This window comes from Oncorhynchus tshawytscha, linkage group LG10 (genome assembly GCF_018296145.1).
Source record: "Oncorhynchus tshawytscha isolate Ot180627B linkage group LG10, Otsh_v2.0, whole genome shotgun sequence".
NCBI lineage: Eukaryota > Metazoa > Chordata > Actinopteri > Salmoniformes > Salmonidae > Oncorhynchus > Oncorhynchus tshawytscha.
In genome coordinates, this window is record NC_056438.1 from 66,691,577 (window position 1) to 66,712,449 (window position 20,873).

Below are 20,873 nucleotides of genomic sequence, written 5' to 3' on the forward strand. Positions count from 1 at the left end.
CTACTGCCTCAGATCTGGCGGACTCACTAAAAACAAATGCTTTGTTTGTAAATTATGTCTGACTGTTGGAGTGTTCTCCTGGCTATCCGCCAATAAATAAATCAAATAGAATGTTGCCATCTGGTTTGTTTAATATAAGAAATTTGAAATGGTTTATACTTTTGATACTTAAGTACATTTGAGCAATTCCATTTACTTTTGATACTTAAGTATATTTAAAACCAAATACTTTTAGACTTCTCAAGTCGTATTTCACTGCATGACTAGTCATTTTATATTAAAAGGTATCTTTACTTTTACTCAAGTATGACAATAAAGTACTTTTGCCACCACTGCCTGTACAGAGATGCAGATAGTGTAAGCATACAAACATAAACAGTATATTGCTGTGACTATTCATCCATTCTTTGAGAAATTATTTGAGTATGTGAACATTTACGAGTTAGAATAACATCCACCTGTTTCTTGGTGTTTCTGTCCCACATTTTGACAGTTCTGTCATGGGACTTCGAGATCACCATTGTGCTGTTGGCGAGTCACAGTACACTGATCCTGTGCCTAGGGAAAAATCCATCCAAAATAATATTCATCATCATCGAAAAAAAGACATCAGTTTCATCAGAGGAAAAGGGAGAGCTCTTACAGGTTTCTTGCTGCTCCAGGAGTTGATGTTTGGTGGTTGCTTGAACCATGTTTCCCTTGGAATCTCCACACACCACCAACTCTGGAGACAGGACACAAATTACAGTGCAGTTAATAAATTATTCATATAACAATGTGTGTACACATTATTTGTTTACACAATATGTATCAAAATGTGTATGAGTATGCTGATGGACACCCCGACACCCCTAACCACAGCTCTGGCTGTTCCGAGGCCCTCTCCTCCCTGCCTCTTGCAGCCATCTCACTACAGTGGAAGTCAATTGAATTGCACATCGTTGTGCTTGCAGGCCTGTCGTAGAACATGAAGCCTCTGAGCCTGACCCCACCTCTCCATCCCCCTGATCCCTACCATTCCACCCTTAACACATGGTCACTGTTACACCTTTCGAGTTTCGGGATGACTGATGTAAGAACAATAAATAAGAAAGAGTAAGGAGATGTAAGACTGTTCCTACCTTGACTCTACACAGGTACACACAAGCGATGAAGTACAAAATCACTAAATTTGTTGACTTCCTGCTCACTCCATTATCTCCGCCCCTGTTGATAGGCAAATCAATGAAGAGGTAAATCTTTGAAGCTACTAATCATATAAATCTTTTTCTCTTCTCTATTTAGCCATCTACAGCATCTAATGAACCTTGATTCAGATGACCAGTTTTATACAGTCCCAGTGGTGTCAGTTTAGACAATGTAAGTGTAGTTTCCAGATGTAAAATATAAAGTTGTATAAACATGTATAGCCTATTACACAAACAGATATTTTATTGCCTCGTTTTGAAAAGACATACAGTAACTTAACACTTTGGGGCAGCAGAGTAATTTCCAAACCTAAACTGAAAATCAAGTTAAATTGAGTTATTAACCTGACCTGATATGAGACTGTCCATTGTGGCAAGACGTGACATTCCAGATAGTCAGACACTACCTAGACAATACAGACTAAATGGCTCCTACATATTATTCATCTAAAAGCACAGATTGACTCTTTCATTAAATACATTTGCTTGAATATAATATGGTTTTATGATTTTGTGGTAGAAATATAAAATGTTAGTAGATGTAAATAAATAGGTTATTAAAAAAAGTGAGGATCCGTGAACAGTGAAACATGAAAACCATTTCACAAATCAATGAGAAGGAAAAGGTTGTCAACATTTCTCAAAATACCTTCTAAACCAAAATTAACATAGAAAGTGTTTCTGAAGCATAACGCAATTATGTTCCATCTGTTCTGATACTACATTAAACTTGTGTGTGGATCCCCAGAGTATGCAGGTGCTACGTATGGAGACACTGCACTCTCTCCTATGTGAGTTCTCTGATGTGATGTCATATTGGAACGCTGGGTGAAGCATTTCCCACACTGTGTGCACTCGAAGGGCTTCTCCCCACTGTGGACCACAGCATGTCTGATCAAGTTGCACTGCTTGGTAAAACTCCTGCCACACTGTTCACAGGTGTACGGTTTCTCTCCGGTGTGACTCCGGAGGTGTACTTTGAGCTGGCAGAGACGCTGGAAGCTCTTCCCACAGAAGGTGCAGCTGAAACGCCTCTCAGTGGTGCCGCCCGACCTCCACTGAGTCCTCATTCTCTTCACCATGTTAAAACTACTGTGACTCAGGCTGTATCCAGAGAAGGTGGAGGTGGTGGCCATGTTTGACCCTGTCATGCACTCACTCAATCTCACTGTTGCTTCTGAAGCCCTGTACTGATGCTTCCTTGGCTGTAGAGCTAAACTATTTCCATCATTATTTGAGTTCAGCGTCTCGCTGCTCTGTCCCTCTGGCATCTGTTGTCTAGTCTCATCAGCCAATGTCCTGACATGTCTTGTCATGTGTTTTGCTGCACTGAACATGTTAGCATGTGGTTTCCATATAGAAGAATGAAGCGATGGCCCCACTTCATCTGTCATAGTAGGAACAGATGGCAGCCCACTATGAGATGGGTAAATTGAGATATTCTGAGAGTACTCTTCTGTGGAATGAAAGGAGAAATCTGGGTGGCAGACAGGGTCAGTGTCTCTGCCTGGATCCACAGAGGTCCACAGCTGCCCATCAGTCTCATCCATGACAAACTGGTCAGGTCCTGCCAGGGCCGTGGTCTGATCCAGCTCCTCCTCTTTCACCATCACTAGGTCTAGTGAGTCCTCGTCCGGCCGGTGCTGCTCTGTGCTGAACACCTCTGTAGATGCGAGCTGGGGTGTTCCTGGTTCCTCTGGACGATCAGAATTGGGGTAATGTTCCACTGAGTCTTTGGGAGATATATTGGGTTGTGTGATGAAGTCCTCATCACAGTGCCGTTGCTCAAAGGATGGTGGTTTCCCAGGCTTGGAACCAGATTCTAAAGATATGGGGATAAACATGAAATGAACATTACAAAAAGACCCTTAAGAGCAAAACATGACTGCTTTAGAGCTGATTGTGTGTACGTGCACTACATATGCCAGAACATAAAACAACAATGTAGCAATTTGGAACTTGCATACCACCACACCCACACAGTCTTCCATAGACAGACAGAGCAGTACCCCTTATGGTCACACCCACCCTCTCCAGTGATCCTGAGCTCTTCCTGAGGGTCAGTCTTCCACACGTCCTCTGCTGTCTCCTCATCTTTGATCAGTATGAGTTCAGTCTTCACTCCCTGCTCCACATCGGTAGACTAACAGGGGACTGAGGTTATTACTCTGGACACACAGCATATCTAACCCTTTTCATACTCATGAATCACACAAAAGCGATAAAATCTCCTGATAAGCCAATATCAGAATTTATCTTAGTTGTTAAAGGTGATGTATCACACCTGGGGTTGAGAGTCCTCTTCAACAGCCAGCTCTTCATCTCTGCACTGTGAGCTACTCCTCTGCTTATTCAAAACAATTTTGACTGGATATGAAGATCTCTCTGATGCCATAGAGTAAAAAGCGAGAAAATAATTGTATTCAGTCAAATATTAGAGCTATTCACACATTTGGGTTTCCCATATCCAATCAATTTACTAGCCTGGAGACCCGATGTTGAATTTCATAGAAATTTCATAGAAATAGAGCAGGAAAGTTCTCTCACGACATCTACAAGCCAGAATGTCAAATAAAACAATAGTTTAACTTACTTTACTGGTTGTCGGTGTATTTGTTCCTTTTGCAGGTACATTACATGACCAAAGGTATGTGGACACCTGCTCGTCAAACAACTCATTCCAAAATCATGGGTATTAATATGGAATTGGTCCACCTTGGCTGCTACAACAGCCTCCACTCTTCTGGGAAGGCTTTCAGCAATGTTCCAACCAGATGTTGGAACATTGCTGCAAGGACTTGCTTCCATTCAGCCACAAGAATATTTGTGATATTTGGACACTGATGTTGGGCAATAAGGCCTAGCTCGCAGACGGCATTCTTATTCATCCCAAAGATGTTCGATGGGGTTGAGGTCAGGGCTCTGTGCAGGCAAGACAAGATATTCCACACCGATCTCATGCCATTTCTGTATGGACCTCCCTTTGAGCACGGAGGCATTGTCATTCTGAAACAGGAAAGGGCCTTCCCTTTCTGTTGGAAACACAGAATCATCTAGAATGTCATTGTATGCTGTAGCGTTAATATTTCCCTTCACTGGAACTAAGGGGCCTAGCTGAACCATGAAAAACAGCCCCAGACCATTATTCCTCCTTCACCAAACTTTACAGTGGGCACTATGCATTTGGGCAGGTAGCGTTCTCCTGGCATCCGTCAAACTGCTAGATGGTGAAGCGTGATTTATCACTCCAGACAACATGTTTCCATTGCTCCAGAGTCCAATGGTGGCGAGCTTCATGCCACTCCAGCCAACGCTTGGCATTGCGCATGGTAATCTTAGGATTGTGTGTGGCTGCTCGTCCATGGAAACTAATTTCATGAAGCTCCCGACAAACAGTTATTGTGCTCACGTTGCTTCCAGAGGCCGTTTCGAACTCGGTCGTGAGTGTTGCAACTGAGGACAGACAATTTTTACGCGATGCTCGCTTCAGCACTCCCGATCTGTGAGCTTGTGTGGTCTACCGCTTGGCGTTGTTGCTCCTAGACGTTTCCACTTCACAATAACAGCACTTACAGTTGACCGGCACAGCTCTAGCAAGGCAGAAATTTGACGAATTGACTTGTTGGAAAGGTGGCATCCTATGAGGGTGCCACGTTGAAAGTCACCAAGCTGTTCTTTAAGGCCATTCTACTTGCCAATGTTTGTCTATGGCAATTGCATGGCGATGTGCTCGATTTTATACACCTGTCAGCAACAGGTGTGGTTGAAATTGCCGAATCCACTAATTTGAAGGGGTGTCCACGTACTGTTGTATTTATAGTATAGGAATGTGAGACAATATAACCCACAGGAAAGTATAATTACACTTTTCAAATCCAATCAACAGGACCTGAAAAATTGTAATATCCTATGTTTCTCAAGAGTCGTGGTTGAACGAGGACATGGACATGAACTCAGCAAAAAAGAAACGTCCGCTCACTGTCAATTGCGTTTATTTTCAGCAAACTTAACATGTGTAATATTTGTATGAACATAACAAGATTCAACAACTGAGACAAACTGAACAAGTTCAACAGACATGTGACTAACAGAAATTGAATAATGTGTTCCTGAACAAAGGGGGGGGGGCGGTCAAAATCAAAAGTAACAGTCAATGCAGCTGTTGGCCACACCAGATACTAAGTACTGCAGTGCATCTCCTCAAAGACTGCACCAGATTTGCCAGTTCTTGCTGTGAGTTGTTTCCCCACTCTTCCACCAAGACACCTGCAAGTTCCCGGACATTTCTGGGGGGAATGGCCCTAGCCCTCACTCTCCGATCCAACAGGTCCCAGACGTGCTCAATGGGATTGAGATCCGGGCTCCTCACTGGCCATGGCAGAACACCGACATTCCTGTCTTGCAGGAAATCACGCACAGAATGAGCTGTATGGCTCGTGGCATTGTCATGCTGGAGGGTCATGTCAGGATGAGCCTGCAGGAAGGGTACCACATGAGGGAGGAGGATGTCTTCCCTGTAACGCACAGCATTGAGATTGCCTGCAATGACAACAAGCTCAGTCCGATGATGCTGTGACACACCGCCCCAGACCATGACGGACCCTCCACCTCCAAATCGATCCCGCTCCAGAGTACAGGCCTTGGTGAAACGCTCATTCCTTCGACCATAAACGCAAATCCGACCATCACCCCTGGTGAGACAAAACCGCAACTTGTCAGTGAAAAGCTTTTTTTGCCAGTCCTGTCTGGTCCAGGGACGGTGGGTTTGTACCCATAGGCGACGCTGTTGTCTGTGATGTCTGGTGAGGACCTGCCTTACAACGGGCCTACAAGCCCTCAGTACAGCCTCTCTCAGCCTATTGCGGACAGTCTGAGCACTGGTGGAGGGATTGTGCGTTCCTGGTGTAACTCGGGCAGTTGTTGTTGCCATCCTGTACCTGTCCCGCAGGTGTGAGGTTCGGATGTACCGATCCTGTGCAGGTGTTGTTACACGTGGTCTCCCACTGCGAGGATAATCAGCTGTCCGTCTTGTTTCCCTGTAGCGCTGTCTTAGGCGTCACACAGTACAGAGGTTGCAATGTATTGCCCTGGTCACATCTGCAGTCCTCATGCCTCCTTGCAACATGCCTTCGGCATGTTCACGCAGATTAGCAGGGACCCTGGGCATCTTTCTTTTGGTGTTTTTCAGAGTCAGTAGAAAGGCCTCTTTTACTGTGCTAAGTTTTCATAACTGTGACCTTAATTGCCTACCATCTGTAAGCTGTGTGTCTTAATGACCATTCCACAGGTGCATGTTCATTAATTATTTATGGTTCATTGAACAAGCATGGGAAACAGTGTTTAAACCATTTACAATGAAGATCTGTGAAGTTATTTGGATTTTTACAAATTATCTTTGAAAGACAGGGTCTGAAAAGGGGACTTTTCTTTTTTTGCCGAATTTACATCTCGCTGGTTTTTCCATGCATCATCAAGCTCAGATGGCAGATTCAGGTAAGGCGAAGGGAGGAGGTGGGTGTCTTTGTTAACAACAGCTGGTGAGTGACCTTTAATGTTAAGGAAGTGTTGAGTTGTTGCATGACTTAGAATACCTCCTGATAAGCTGCAGACCATAATATGTACTATATTTCTCGTAGCCATTTAACACCAAACAGATGCTGGCACTAAGACCACACGCAACAAGCTGTATAGGGCCATAAGCAAACAAGAAAATGCACATTCAGAGGCGGCGTGTCTTGTGGCCGCTGATTTTAATGCAGGGAAACTGAAATCCGTTTTACCACATTTTTACCAGTATGTCATCACCTGTGCAACTAGAGGTGACAGAACTGAAGATCACCTTTACACCACACACAGAAATGCATACAAGGCCCTCCATCGCCCTCCCTCTTGCAAATCAGACAATAACTCTATCTTCCTGCTTAAAAAAAAATAAAACAGAAAGTACCAGTGACAAGCTCAATACGGAAGTGGTCAGATGAAGCGGATGCTAAGCTACAGGACTGCACAGATTGGAAAATGTTCCGGGATTCATCTGGTAACGCTGAAGAATCATCGGCTTCATTAATAAATGCATCAACGATGTTGTCCCCACAGTGACTGTACATACATACCATAACCAGAAGCCATGGATTACATCCGCACTGAGCTAAAGCCTACAGCTGCCGCTTTCAAGGAACGGGACACTAATCCAGACGCTTTTAAGAAATCCTGCTATAAACTCCGACGAGCCATCAAACAGGCAAAGCTTCCATAGAGGACTAAGATCGAATCCCACTATGCCGGCTCTGACGCTTGACGGATGTGGCAGGGCTGGCAAACTATCACGAATTAGAAAGGAAACTCAGCCGCGAGCTGCCCAGCGACACGAGCCTACGACGAGCTGACAGGTGGTGCTCTCATGCATGGTTCAGTGTTGCTTGACACTGAACCATGCATGAGAGCACCAGCTGTTTCGGATCACAGTAGTGATCTTGCTCTCTGTAGCCAATGTGAGTAAGACCTTTAAAACAGATTAACATTCGGAAGGCTGGGGCCAGATGGAATAGCAGGACGAGTACTCAGACCATGCGCTGACCAGCCGGTCTGTAATAACAACCTGTTTCAATCAGAACACCACTGTCCCCGTTCCCAAGAACGCCAAGGTAACCTGCCTAAATTACTGTCGCTTCGAAGCATTCACATCTATAGCAAATAAATGGTTTGAAAGGCTGGTCATGGCTCCCCTCCTGTACTCCCTGTTCACTCACCATTGCGTGGCGGTGCACGACTCCAACACCATCAATTTGCTGAAAACAACGGTGGTAGGACTGATCACCGACGATGAGACCTGGTAGTGTGGTGCAAAGACAGAAACCTCTCCTTTAACGTCAGCAATTATTGTTGACTACAAGAAACGAAGGAGCGAGCGCTTCAAGTTCCTCAGTGTTCACATCAACTAGGAATTAACATGATCCACACACACACACATAGTTGTGAAGAGGACATGACAGCGCCTCCTCCCCCTTAGGAAGGATGGGCCCTCAGATCCTCAAAAGATTCTACAGCTGCACCATTGAGAGCATCATGACTGGCTCCATCACTGCTTGGTATGGCAACTGCAAGGGGCCCGACCGCAAGCCGCTATTGAGGGTGGTGAGTACTGGGGTCGAGCTCCCTGCCATCCAGGACCTTTATACCAGGCGGTGTCAGAGGAAGAACCCAGTCACCATAGCCATAGACCGCAAGGCAAACGGTACCAGTTCACCAAGTCTGGAACCAACAGGACCCTGAACAGCTTCTCCCACGAACCAATAAGACTGCAAAACAAGGCTGCTAAATAGCTAATCAAATGGCTACCCAAACTACCTGCATTGAACCTTTAACTAACCATCTTGCATTGACTCTATGCGCGCGAATGCATGCACGCACACACTAGAGGTCGACCGATTAATCGGAATGGCCGATTAATTAGGGCCGATTTCAAGTTTTCATAACAATCGGAAATCGGTATTTTTGGGCGCCGATTTTGCCAATTTTATTTAACTAGGCAAGTCAGTTAAGAACACATTCTTATTTTCAATGACGGCCTAGGAGGCAGAACGACAAATTTGTACCCTGTCGGCTCGGGGGATTCAATCTTGCAACCTTACAGTTAACTAGTCCAACGCTCTAACCACCTGATTACATTGCACTCCACGAGGAGCCTGCCTGTTACGCGAATGCAGTAAGCCAAGGTAAGTTGCTAGCAAGCATTAAACTTATCTTATAAAAAACAATCAATCAACGACTGTCGTTGCTCCAATGTTTACTTAACCATAAACATCAATGCCTTTCTTAAAATCAATACACAAGTATACATTTTTAGACCTGCATATTTAGCTAAAAGAAATCCAGGTTATCAGGCAATATTAACCAGGTAAAATTGTGTCACCTCTTGCGTTCATTGCACGCAGAGTCAGGGTATTTGCAACAGTTTGGGCTGCCTGGCTCTTTGCGAACTAATTTGCCAGAATTTTACGTAATTATGGCATAACATTGAAGGTTGTGCAATGTAACAGGACTATTTATACTCATGGATGATACCCGTTAGATAAAATACAGAACGGAATAAACGTTTTGTTTTCGAGATGATAGTTTCCGGATTTGACCTAAGGCTCGCATTTCTGTGTGTTTATTATAGTACAGTCTATGATTTGATATTTGATAGAGCAGTCCGAGGGTTGGTAGGCAGCAGCAGGCTCGTAATAGTCAAAGGTATATGGTTTAGAGAGAAATAGTTGACGCGTTATAATTCCTGTAATAACTTGCGGCTGAACTTGAAAGGGGTTCCTTCGTTATTTTACCGTTCATGTCTTCCATAGAGAATGTCTTGATCTACTTCAAATAAGGTCTGTGTTTCGTGCAGGCTTAAACCGCCTTGGTGATTTGATACCCGATATCTCACTAGGATTTTAGTTGCTGGGATCTACATCTGTTTATATTAGTTACTGTGCTGTTACTAAGCAGTAATGCATTGCGGCAGTGTTACGTTACTACACCTAATAGGAAATGCCCATGCGCACTGGGGTGCCGGGAACTGTAGAGCACGTGGGGTTTTGACCAAACGAAAACTAACTGTACTCCCGTCTCCTGCCTGGTCATTTCTCCACAACACAAATATTACAGTGGCGACGAGGTGATTAAACTACATAAACGGACATTGCTTGAAGGGAAGAATGTTGCGTGAGTAATGAAATAATGAAATGAATGAATGAAATAATTATGTAATTCGTCAGTTTTTTTTTTTTTCTTTCACCAGTAGAGAAGGCTAAGCACTGCTAGCACTGCTAGTACAGTATTCAGGAGCTGCCAAGTAGCAAGACTATTGGAGTCCAGAATAGCGACATTGCCCTCTGGGGGTTAAATAAAAAAAACTGTCATTGAACCCATTGAAATGAGGCGATCTCAGTGGAGAAATATTGTCAAGAAAAAAAAGGAAGAAGGAACGTAACACGGTGTGTACATTATTACAAATGAGTGCAGTGAATGAAGTAATTGCAGAAACTTCTGAAGTGAAGAATTAGATGAAAATTAAGGAATACAAGGAATAAGGAAACTGAACAATTAAATGTGAAAATGGCAACCATTGGTCGAGTATCAGAGTTTGAGGCTACAAAAGAGAATTTTGATTCCTATTTGGAGCGTTTTGAGCGTTGGCTGGCTGCAAATGAAATCAAAGATGAAAAGAAAGCAGACTTATTTCTCAGTGTTTTGGGTCCAACTGAGTATGGATTGCTGAAAGGTCTCATTGAACCAATAAAAGCAGTGGAGTTGAACTATGCAGAACTGACTGAACCTCTTTCAAGGTATTTCAAGCCTAAAAGCCAATTCTCATTGCAGAACGTTTCAGATATTACCAACGTCACCAGAGTCAAGGGGAAACCGTGGCTGACTACATCCTTGCTTTAAAAAGGCTGGCAAGTACATGTGAGTTTGCACGATTTCTTGATGATGCTCTCCGAGACAAGTTTGTATGTGGTCTCACAGGTGAAGCATATCACAGGAGGCTCCTGTCAGAGAAGGACCTGACCTTTAAGAAAACCTGTGATATAGCACTTGGACTCGAGCATGCCCACAGGGATACTATTGAGCTATCAGGACATGCAGAACGTCAGAAAGGTGTTCACAAGGTCAGCGATGCACGTGGTGAAAAAAGCTCAAAAGTCACACTTTTTTCAGTCCCATCCTCAAGGTTACACAAGAACAAAGCAGCCCACATCTCAAAGGTCTAAGCCAAGTTGCTACAGATGTGGGGGAGATAATCATCAGCACAGTGAATGTCGATTCCAAAATGAAAAGTGCCACAATTGTGGAAAGGTTGGACATTTACAGAGAGTGTGTAAGGCCTCAAAACGCACAGCAAGAGCGCACAAAGTGTCAGACGCAGCACAAGAAGAGGAAGGTACAACTGAAACAGTAGTGGAACTGTTCACAGTGTACACAGCTCAACAACTAAAAGATGGAATCTATCTCAACATGGAGTTAGCGGGAAAACCAGTAAAAATGCAGCTGGACACCGGAGCGTCTGTATCTCTGGTTCCAGAGAGACTCTACAAAGAAAAACTGAAAGAGTGCCCTCTTCAGCCCGCGTCCATCCGCCTTTCTTTATACACTGGTGACACTATTCCTGTGTTAGGGCAGATCCAGTCCGGTATGAGGAAAAGGAGTGGACGCTACCGCTTGTCATTGTTACAGGAGAAACAAAATCAGACTTGCTAGGCAGAAACTGGCCACAAAAGATCAAGTTAAACTGGGGAGAAATCTTCAGTCTGAGAAATGACAAACCAGTGAGTGAATGACAAACCAGTGAGGCTACACTCACTAACATGCTGGAGACACACAAAGAACTTTTCAAAGATGGCTATGGTGAAATACAATACTTCACAGCAAAAGTCAGAGTGCAAGAAGGAACCAAGCCTCTTTTTCACAAACCACGTCCGGTTTTCTATGGTCTTAAGGAAGCAGTAGAGAAGGAACTGGACCGCCTACAGAAGAATAACAATCACGAAAGTAGCGAGGAGCGACTGGGCTGCTCCGATTGTTGTAGTTCCAAAGAAAGACAAGACCGTCAGAATGTGCGGTGACTACAAGGTCACAGTAAATCGCTGCATACTACCAGAGGAATATCCACTACCAAACGCTGAAAATCTGTTTGCCACTCTAGCTGGTGGGAAGGTTTTCAGTAAGCTGGACCTGGCATTCGCTTATCAGCAACTGAAGCTGGATCCGGAGTCAGAACAGTATCTGACCATCAATACACGCAAGGGGCTATTCAGATTCAATTGCTTGGCCTATGGAATCTCGACAGCTCCAGCGATATTCCAACACACAATGGATCAGATCTTGGACGGTATAGACCATGTTGTGTGCTTCATGGACGACATCCTCGTGTCAGCACCAACCATTGGAGAGCACCTTGTAGTGCTGGACAAAGTGATGTCAAGACTGGAGAAATATGGAGTGAGAATGAAAACGCAGCAAGTGTGGAGTTCCTCCAGGACTCAGTGGAGTATCTCGGATACAAGATTGATGCACAAGGCCTGCACCCAACCAACAGCAAGGTAAACGCACCAGCACCCACAAATATCTCAGAGCTGAGGTTATTTTTGGGGCTCCTGAACTATTACGGAAAGTTTGTGGCAAACTTGTCCACATTGTTGCATCCGCTTCACCAACTGCTGCAGGCCGATACAAAGTGGAATTGGTCCCCACAATGCGAATAAACATTCAAGACTTGCAAACAGCGTCTGCTAAAGAGCAAGTGGCTTGCCCACTACAACACAGAGATGAAGTTGTGACTCGCGTGTGATGCATCTCCATACGGAGTAGGAGCCGTCATCTCACATGTTCTACCGTCAGGTGAAGAACACCCTATTGCATTTGCATCACGGACTCTGTCACCAAGTGAGAAAAATTATGCTCAAATTGAGAAGGAAGCCCTGAGCATAATATTCAGAGTGAAGTAGTTTCACAAATACCTCTACGGAAGGAAGTTCCAACTGCTGACAGATCACAAGCCTTCGTTGGCCATCCTTGGACCAAAATCAGCTACACCAACCCTTGCTGCACTTCGAATGCAACGTTGGGTTCTGATATTGTTAGCCTACGACTACGAGATTGAGTACAGACGTTCCAGTGATCACGCAAATGCCGATGCACTATCGAGACTACCGTGCAATAGTGACTCTGACAGTGAAGATGATAGAGCAGTCTTCCAGATCTCTCTCATTGATGAACTGCCCATATCTGCTTCTGACATAGCAGAGGAAACAAGAAAAGACCCAGTGCTTTCCAAAGTCTTGGACTTAACATTAGGCGGTTGGCCAACCTTCGTAAATGACGATAACCTTCGCCCATTCATCGACAACACAAATATTACAAGGATAAGGTAAGGTTTGTCAACATATTTTCATAAATCCACTCTACAATTTTTTAATCTTCACTTATATTTAGCCAATATTGATCAGAGTTACCTTGTCCTATGGATATCTACACAGTTATAAAATTGGCAAGGTGGTGTAAGCCTACACGAAACACCGACCTATCACTTCAGAGCTGTGTGTGTGTGTGTGTTTGTTTTACAGATGGCAGAGAAAAGCAAAGCACCAGTGTGGGACTATTACATGGAATCGGCACCAGTTAAAGCAAGTTGTCTTATTTGTGATAAAGATGTAAGCATGGGGTCAGCAATGGCTAAATCAAAAAATACCACCAACCTGTGGAATCACCTTAAGAACACCCATCCAAAAGCCCATTATATGTATTATATTAAGTTAAAATAAAAGTGTTCATTGTTTATTCAGTATTGTTGCAATTGTCCTTATTACAAAAATGTGTGTGTGTGTGTGTGTATATATATATATATATATATATATACATACAGTGGGGCAAAAAAGTATTTAGTCAGCCACCAATTGTGCAAGTTCTCCCACTTAAAAAGATGAGAGGCCTGTAATTTATATCATAGGTACACTTCAACTATGACAGACAAAATGAGAGAAAAAAATCCAGGATTTTTGATGAATTTATTTGCAAATGATGGTGGAAAATAAGTATTTGGCCAATAACAAAGGTTTATCTCAATACTTTGTTTTATATACCCTGTGTTGGCAATGACAGAAGTCAAACGTTTTCTGTAAGTGTTCACAAGGTTTTCACACACTGTTGCTGGTATTTTGGCCCATTCCTCCATGCAGATCTCCTCTAGAGCAGTGATGTTTTGGGGCTGTTGCTGGGCAACACGGACTTTCAACTCCCTCCAAAGATTTTCTATGGGGTTGAGATCTGGAGACTGGCTAGGCCACTCCTTCGTTGCCTGGGCGGTGTGTTTGGGATCATTGTCATGCTGAAAGACCCAGCCACATTTCATCTTCAATGCCCTTGCTGATGGAAGGAGGTTTTCACTCAAATTCTCACGATACATGGCCCCATTCATTCTTTTCTTTACACGGATCAGTCGTCCTGGTCCCTTTGCAGAAAAACAGCCCCAAAGCATGATGTTTCCACCCCCATGCTTCATAGTAGGTGTGGTGTTCTTTGGACGCAACTCAGCATTCTTTGTCCTCCAAACACAACGAGTTGAGTTTTTACCAAAAAGTTATATTTTGGTTTCATCTGACCATATGACATTCTCCCAATCTTCTTCTGGATCATCCAAATGCTCTCTAGCAAACTTCAGACGGGCCTGGACATGTACTGGCTTAAGCAGGGGGACACGTCTGGCACTGCAGGATTTGAGTCCCTGGCGGCGTAGTGTGTTACTGACGGTAGGCTTTGTTACTTTGGTCCCAGCTCTCTGCAGGTCATTCACTAGGTCCCCCCGTGTGGTTCTGGGATTTTTGCTCACCGTTCTTGTGATCATTTTGACCCCACGGGGTGAGATTTTGCGTGGAGCCCCAGATCGAGGGAGATTATCAGTGGTCTTGTATGTCTTCCATTTCCTAATAATTGCTTCCACAGTTGATTTCTTCAAACCAAACTGCTTACCTATTGCAGATTCAGTCTGCCCAGCCTGGTGCAGGTCTACAATTTTGTTTCTGGTGTCCTTTGACAGCTCTTTGGTCTTGGCCATAGTGGAGTTTGGAGTGTGACTGTTTGAGGTTGTGGACAGGTGTCTTTTATACTGATAACAAGTTCAAACAGGTGCCATTAATACAGGTAACGAGTGGAGGACAGAGGAGCCTCTTAAAGAAGAAGTTACAGGTCTGTGAGAGCCAGAAATCTTGCTTGTTTGTAGGTGACCAAATAGTTATTTTCCACCATAATTTGCAAATAAATTAATTTAAAATCCTACAATGTGATTTTCTGGATTTTTTTTCCTCATTTTGTCTGTCATAGTTGAAGTGTACCTATGATGAAAATTACAGGCTTCTCTCATCTTTTTAAGTGGGAGAACTTGCACAATTGGTGGCTGACTAAATACTTTTTTGCCCCACTGTGTGTGTGTGTGTGTGTGTGTGTGTGATATATATATATATATACACATATACACATAAATACATTTTATTTTTATATATTTTTTTATTTTTAAATCGGCCGATTAATCGGTATCGGCTTTTTTTGTCCTCCAATAATCAGTATCGGCGTTGAAAAATCATAATCAGTCGACCTCTAGCACACACACACACACACACACGTAAAGTTCATAGGAGCATATCGAATTGGGTGTCAGATGAAAGCTACTAGCCTATATTTTGTGAAATGAAGGCAAATATACAATTTTCAACCATTTTCCATCTTAAAAATTAGGCATAGGTAAAGGCTTTGATTTCTGGATAACAAACGAAAATGGGATCTTAGAAAACAACTACCAGAAAGTCTTATAAGGTATTAGAAATACATCAAAACACAATGTTGATGTAAAGACCCCTGCCAACCAATATCAACACAGAATTAGTTTGAGAAATAGTTTACCTTCTGTAAGTTAAGAGATATTGCCTTGTGCTTTGTAATTCCGTTTCCAAGAAACCATACATCTTCAAGACATGTTCTAATATCTCTCTCCCCCACGAGGGAGAATAATGAACGTTCACAGAAGTAACAAGTAATGGAAGACCTGTCATTTTACTGATATCAATTTTGGTTTAGAATTATTAAGTGATTAATACTCTAAATCCCCCCACCTCCCAAAAATACAGTAATGGAATAACTGCAACTGAATTGGCTAAAATGAGAAATCATAATAGTCACAAACCAGTTGTGTCACCTGCTACTGTCCTCCCTTCCACTGGCATACTGTTACTTTCAGCTCATAACTGTTTTCTTTGTCTTTCTGTTGTCTGGTGGTCAAAACAAGAGTGTATGAGTCTGGACAACCCATCTCTCTCTCTGACTTTCTCACTCTCCAGTTAATGTCACCTCTCCTAGCTCTTACTGACACCTACCCATGAGCCCACTCTTTCCATTTACTTTAACAAGCATCCTCACCCACTGAGAACCAACTGACACCGGAAGTTGAAAAGTAGTTACTGAACACTACTGCACTGTACTCTACTGCACTCTACTCTACTGCACTCTACTCTACTGCACTCTACTCTACTGCACTCTACTCTACTGCACTCTACTCTACTGCACTCTACTCTACTGCACTGTACTCTACTGCACTGTACTCCACTGCACTGCTGTATTGTACACTACTTTTTTGTGATGTCCAAACTTGTGAAACATGAGGAGAATGACATTCATATCCATAATGATGCATTTTTGTGTGGTACAGATCAGGGAGCCTTGATGTAATTCTGTTATCATAGTTTTTTTCTAACGCAAGGTGCCATGTCATAGCTGACACCCCATTCTTTTTGCAGACACCTTTGATCTTAATTCAGAACAGATACAGTATTAAAATGAGTTTGGGGAAAATGCGTTCGCATAAAAACATGTGGGAGATTTTACAGTAATTCCATTACCAAGATTGCATCAGTTCTTCTACTAAATTAGTTGTTGTAAATGTTTCAGTGGAAATTGTTAAAAGTAGTCCTTGTGCATAGAGTTATGGTTTGTTAAACTTTGAAACGAATGATTTTTGTTTGGCATACATTTCAAAGTAAAATAGTCAAATGAGTCAAAGTGTCATTCTGTTATAGTTGAATTGCCATGCTGCTACTGCTTCACATACACTGCTGCTACATCTCTGTCTATCATCTATCCTGTAGCCTAGTCACTTTACCCCTACCTAGATGTACATACAGTGCCTACAGAAAGTATTCACAACCATTGACTTTTTCCAAAACAAATTGTTACAGCCTGAATGGATTATACTGAGATTTTGTGTCACTGGCACACACACAACACCCTATAATGTCAAAGTGGAATTATGTTTTTCAAAATGTTAACAAATTGTCTTGAGTCAATAAGTATTCAACACCTGTGTTATGGCATGCCTAAATAAGGTCAGGAGTAAACATTTGCTTAACAAGTCACATAATAAGTTACATGGACTCATTCTGTGTGCAATAATAGTGTTTAACATGATTTTTTTGAATGACTACATCATCTCTGTGCCCCACACATACAAATATCTGTAAGGTCCCTCAGTCGAGCAGTAAATTTCAAACACAGATTGAACCACAAAAAACAGGGAGGTTTTCCAATGCCTAGCAAAGAAGGGCACCTATTGGTAGATGGGTAAAAAAAAAAAAAGACATTGAATATCCATTTGAGCATGGTGAAGTTATTAAATTACACGTTTGATGGTGTATCAATACACCCAGTCACTAGATGAAGATGTCCTTTCTAACTCAGTTGCTGATGAGAGGAAGGAAACCTCTCAGGGATTTCACCATCCATTACACCTTGATCACACCTACAGAGTTTTGCGCAAAAGGGTACGCATCATCATCTGGATATGTGTGCAACAAAAGTTCAACATTCACTTTATGCTACCATTTATGTCAAGTCTTCTACGCATACAATTTGGTGTATACTTTTGATAAATCCACGGTATGCGCCACATAGAACACAATGCAATGCAATACTGCAAGGCAAACGTAGCATTCTATTGGAAATGAATGTACTTCTGGTGGACCAAAACGCAATTACCCTGTCAAAACGCAAAACCCTGTCAGTGTGATCGAGGCGTTAAGCTCATACTTCAGGTGATATAAATCTGAACACACAACCAGCACTATGAAAAGTTAATTTAATGATATTTTCCTGTGGATATATTTCTCACATTCCTACCTGCAAATAGACTAACTGCACGGACAACCGGTAAATTAAGTTCAAATATAACTTTATTCAAAATTATAGCTTGTAAGGTAACATTATAGATCGTGAGAGGAAACTTCCCTGATCCAAACGCTCATTTATGCCCGACGTTGAATCCAATTAAATTCAACGTCGGGGTCTCCACTCTCCAACATTAATTTACCATGAATAATAACACAACTACCTTTTCGTCTGCGCGTCTTCTCCAGCTCGCTCTCCATCATTTGCCACTTCCTTTTCAAAACATCAATATCTCGCTGGCTTTGGGTCATTTCCAAACGTATAACAGCACAGCTATCATCTACACGTTTGTTTATTTCTGCTACAGCTGCTTTAGCTAATACCTCCATAATGGATACCAACTGCGCCTGAAAATTGCAGCTCGCCATCTTGTCCTGCCCAAATTACAGATGTGTATTCTCTATGTGAAGTAGATAATATAAAATGTCCAAGATAATGTACAATAAACAATCCGTAGATGTTGATAAATGGCAACAATGTAGTGAGTGGGTAACGTGTGAGCAATCGCTCTTCCGTTCAATTCGTGACGTAAGTATTTATTACCGTAAATATAAGACTACAACAGCCCTACAAAATTGGTGGTATTAGCACTGGCCAGTAAATACCAAGGTATATACCAGACTGCATGTAAGGTAGCCATATCTATTTACAAAAAATACGAATTCGAAAAAATAAAGAATTCGGATCGTAAAAACGTAATCTGTTTATAAATTAATAGATATGGCTACATGTAGGGGAGAGTGCAGTGCAATGTAGTGACAAACATGGTTATTAATGCATAAAATACTATTCAGTGCTTAATTTGAACCGGGTCCAGCACCTCTATGTTTTGGACTGTTTCGTTCCGGAACCTATTTGGCCAGATCCGGTACCTCTCGTGGCACGAAAAATAATTGTCCGTTGTATAAATTCGAATAAAAGCGACCGAAGTTCATTGAACTTAAATTTAAAATAATTTGCCAAAGTTATAGAATAACCGCTGTCTGTTCAGAAATAAATGAAATAATTCAGATTAGCCTACTACACCATGAAAAATACCATAATTTAGCCACAGAGGAGCAATAGCTTTTCTTTGTTGCCAATTATTATTATTTTTTTTCACCTTTATTTAACCAGGTAGGCAAGTTGAGAACAAGTTCTCATTTACAATTGCGACCTGGCCAAGATAAAGCAAAGCAGTTCGACACATACAACGACACAGAGTTACACATGGAGTAAAACAAACATACAGTCAATAATACAGTAGAAACAAGTCTATATACGATGTGAGCAAATGAGGTGAGATAAGGGAGGTAAAGGCAACAAAAAAAAGGCCATGGTGGCAAAGTAAATACAATATAGCAAGTAAAACACTGGAATGGTAGATTTGCAGTGGAAGAATGTGCAAAGTAGAAATAAAAATAATGGGGTGTAAAGGAGCAAAATAAATAAAATAAATACAGTAGGGAAAGAGGTAGTTGTTTGGGCTAAATTATAGGTGGGCTATGTACAGGTGCAGTAATCTGTGAGCTGCTTTGACAGTTGGTGCTTAAAGCTAGTGAGGGAGATAAGTGTTTCCAGTTTCAGAGATTTTTGTAGTTTGTTCCAGTCATTGGCAGCAGAGAACTGGAAGGAGAGGCGGCCAAAGAAATAATTGGTTTTGGGGGTGACCAGAGAGATATACCTGCTGGAGCGCGTGCTACAGGTGGGTGATGCTATGGTGACCAGCGAGCTGAGATAAGGGGGGACTTTACCTAGCAGGGTCTTGTAGATGACATGGAGCCAGTGGGTTTGGCGACGAGTATGAAGCGAGGGCCAGCCAACAAGAGGGTACAGGTCGCAATGGTGGGTAGTATATGGGGCTTTGGTGACAAAACGGATTGCACTGTGATAGACTGGATCCAATTTGTTGAGTATGGTATTAGAGGCTATTTTGTAAATGACATCGCCAAAGTCGAGGATTGGTAGGATGGTCAGTTTTACAAGGGTATGTTTGGCAGCATGAGTGAAGGATGCTTTGTTGCGAAATAGAAAGCCAATTCTAGATTTAACTTTGGATTGGAGATGTTTGATGTGGGTCTGGAAGGAGAGTTTACAGTCTAACCAGACACCTAGGTATTTGTAGTTGTCCACGTATTCTAAGTCAGAGCCGTCCAGAGTAGTGATGTTGGACAGGCGGGCAGGTGCAGGCAGCGATCGGTTGAAGAGCATGCATTTAGTTTTACTTGTATTTAAGAGCAATTGGAGGCCACGGAAGGAGAGTTGTATGGCATTGAAACTTGCCTGGAGGGTTGTTAACACAGTGTCCAAAGAAGGGCCAGAAGTATACAGAATGGTGTCGTCTGGGTAGAGGTGGATCAGAGACTCACCAGCAGCAAGAGCGACATTATTGATGTATACAGAGAAGAGAGTCGGTCCAAGAATTGAACCCTGTGGCACCCCCATAGAGACTGCCAGAGGTCCGGACAGCAGACCCTCCGATTTGACACACTGAACTCTATCAGAGAAGTCGTTGGTGAACCAGGCGAGGCAATCATTTGAGAAACCAAGGCTGTCGAGTCTGCCGATGAGGATGTGGTAACTGACAGAGTCGAAAGCCTTGGCCAGATCAATGAATACGGCTGCACAGTAATGTTTCTTATCGATGGCGGTTAAGATATTGTTTAGGACCTTGAGCGTGGCTGAGGTGCACCCATGACCAGCTCTGAAACCAGATTGCATAGCAGAGAAGGTATGGTGAGATTCAAAATGGTTGGTAATCTGTTTGTTGACTTGGCTTTCGAAGACCTTAGAAAGGCAGGGTAGGATAGATATAGGTCTGTAGCAGTTTGGGTCAAGAGTGTCCCCCCCCCTTTGAAGAGGGGGATGACCGCAGCTGCTTGCCAATCTTTGGGAATCTCAGACAACACGAAAGAGAGGTTGAACAGGCTAGTAATAGGGGTGGCAACAATTTCGGCAGAT

General features: G+C 42.7%; 1 protein-coding gene across 1 annotated transcript; it reads right to left on the reverse strand.

Annotated features, from left to right (window-relative positions):
* Nucleotides 1–1,406: 1,406 nt before the first annotated feature.
* LOC112260717 (zinc finger protein 333) lies at nt 1,407–18,446 on the reverse strand. Its single transcript, XM_024436024.1, has 4 exons — nt 18,097–18,446; nt 3,472–3,572; nt 3,216–3,330; nt 1,407–3,009 (listed from the first exon to the last, which is right to left on the reverse strand). The coding sequence occupies exons 1-4, from the start codon at nt 18,299–18,301 to the stop codon at nt 1,907–1,909; spliced, it is 1,524 nt and encodes a 507-aa protein (XP_024291792.1). The 5' UTR covers nt 18,302–18,446; the 3' UTR covers nt 1,407–1,906.
* Nucleotides 18,447–20,873: the final 2,427 nt, after the last annotated feature.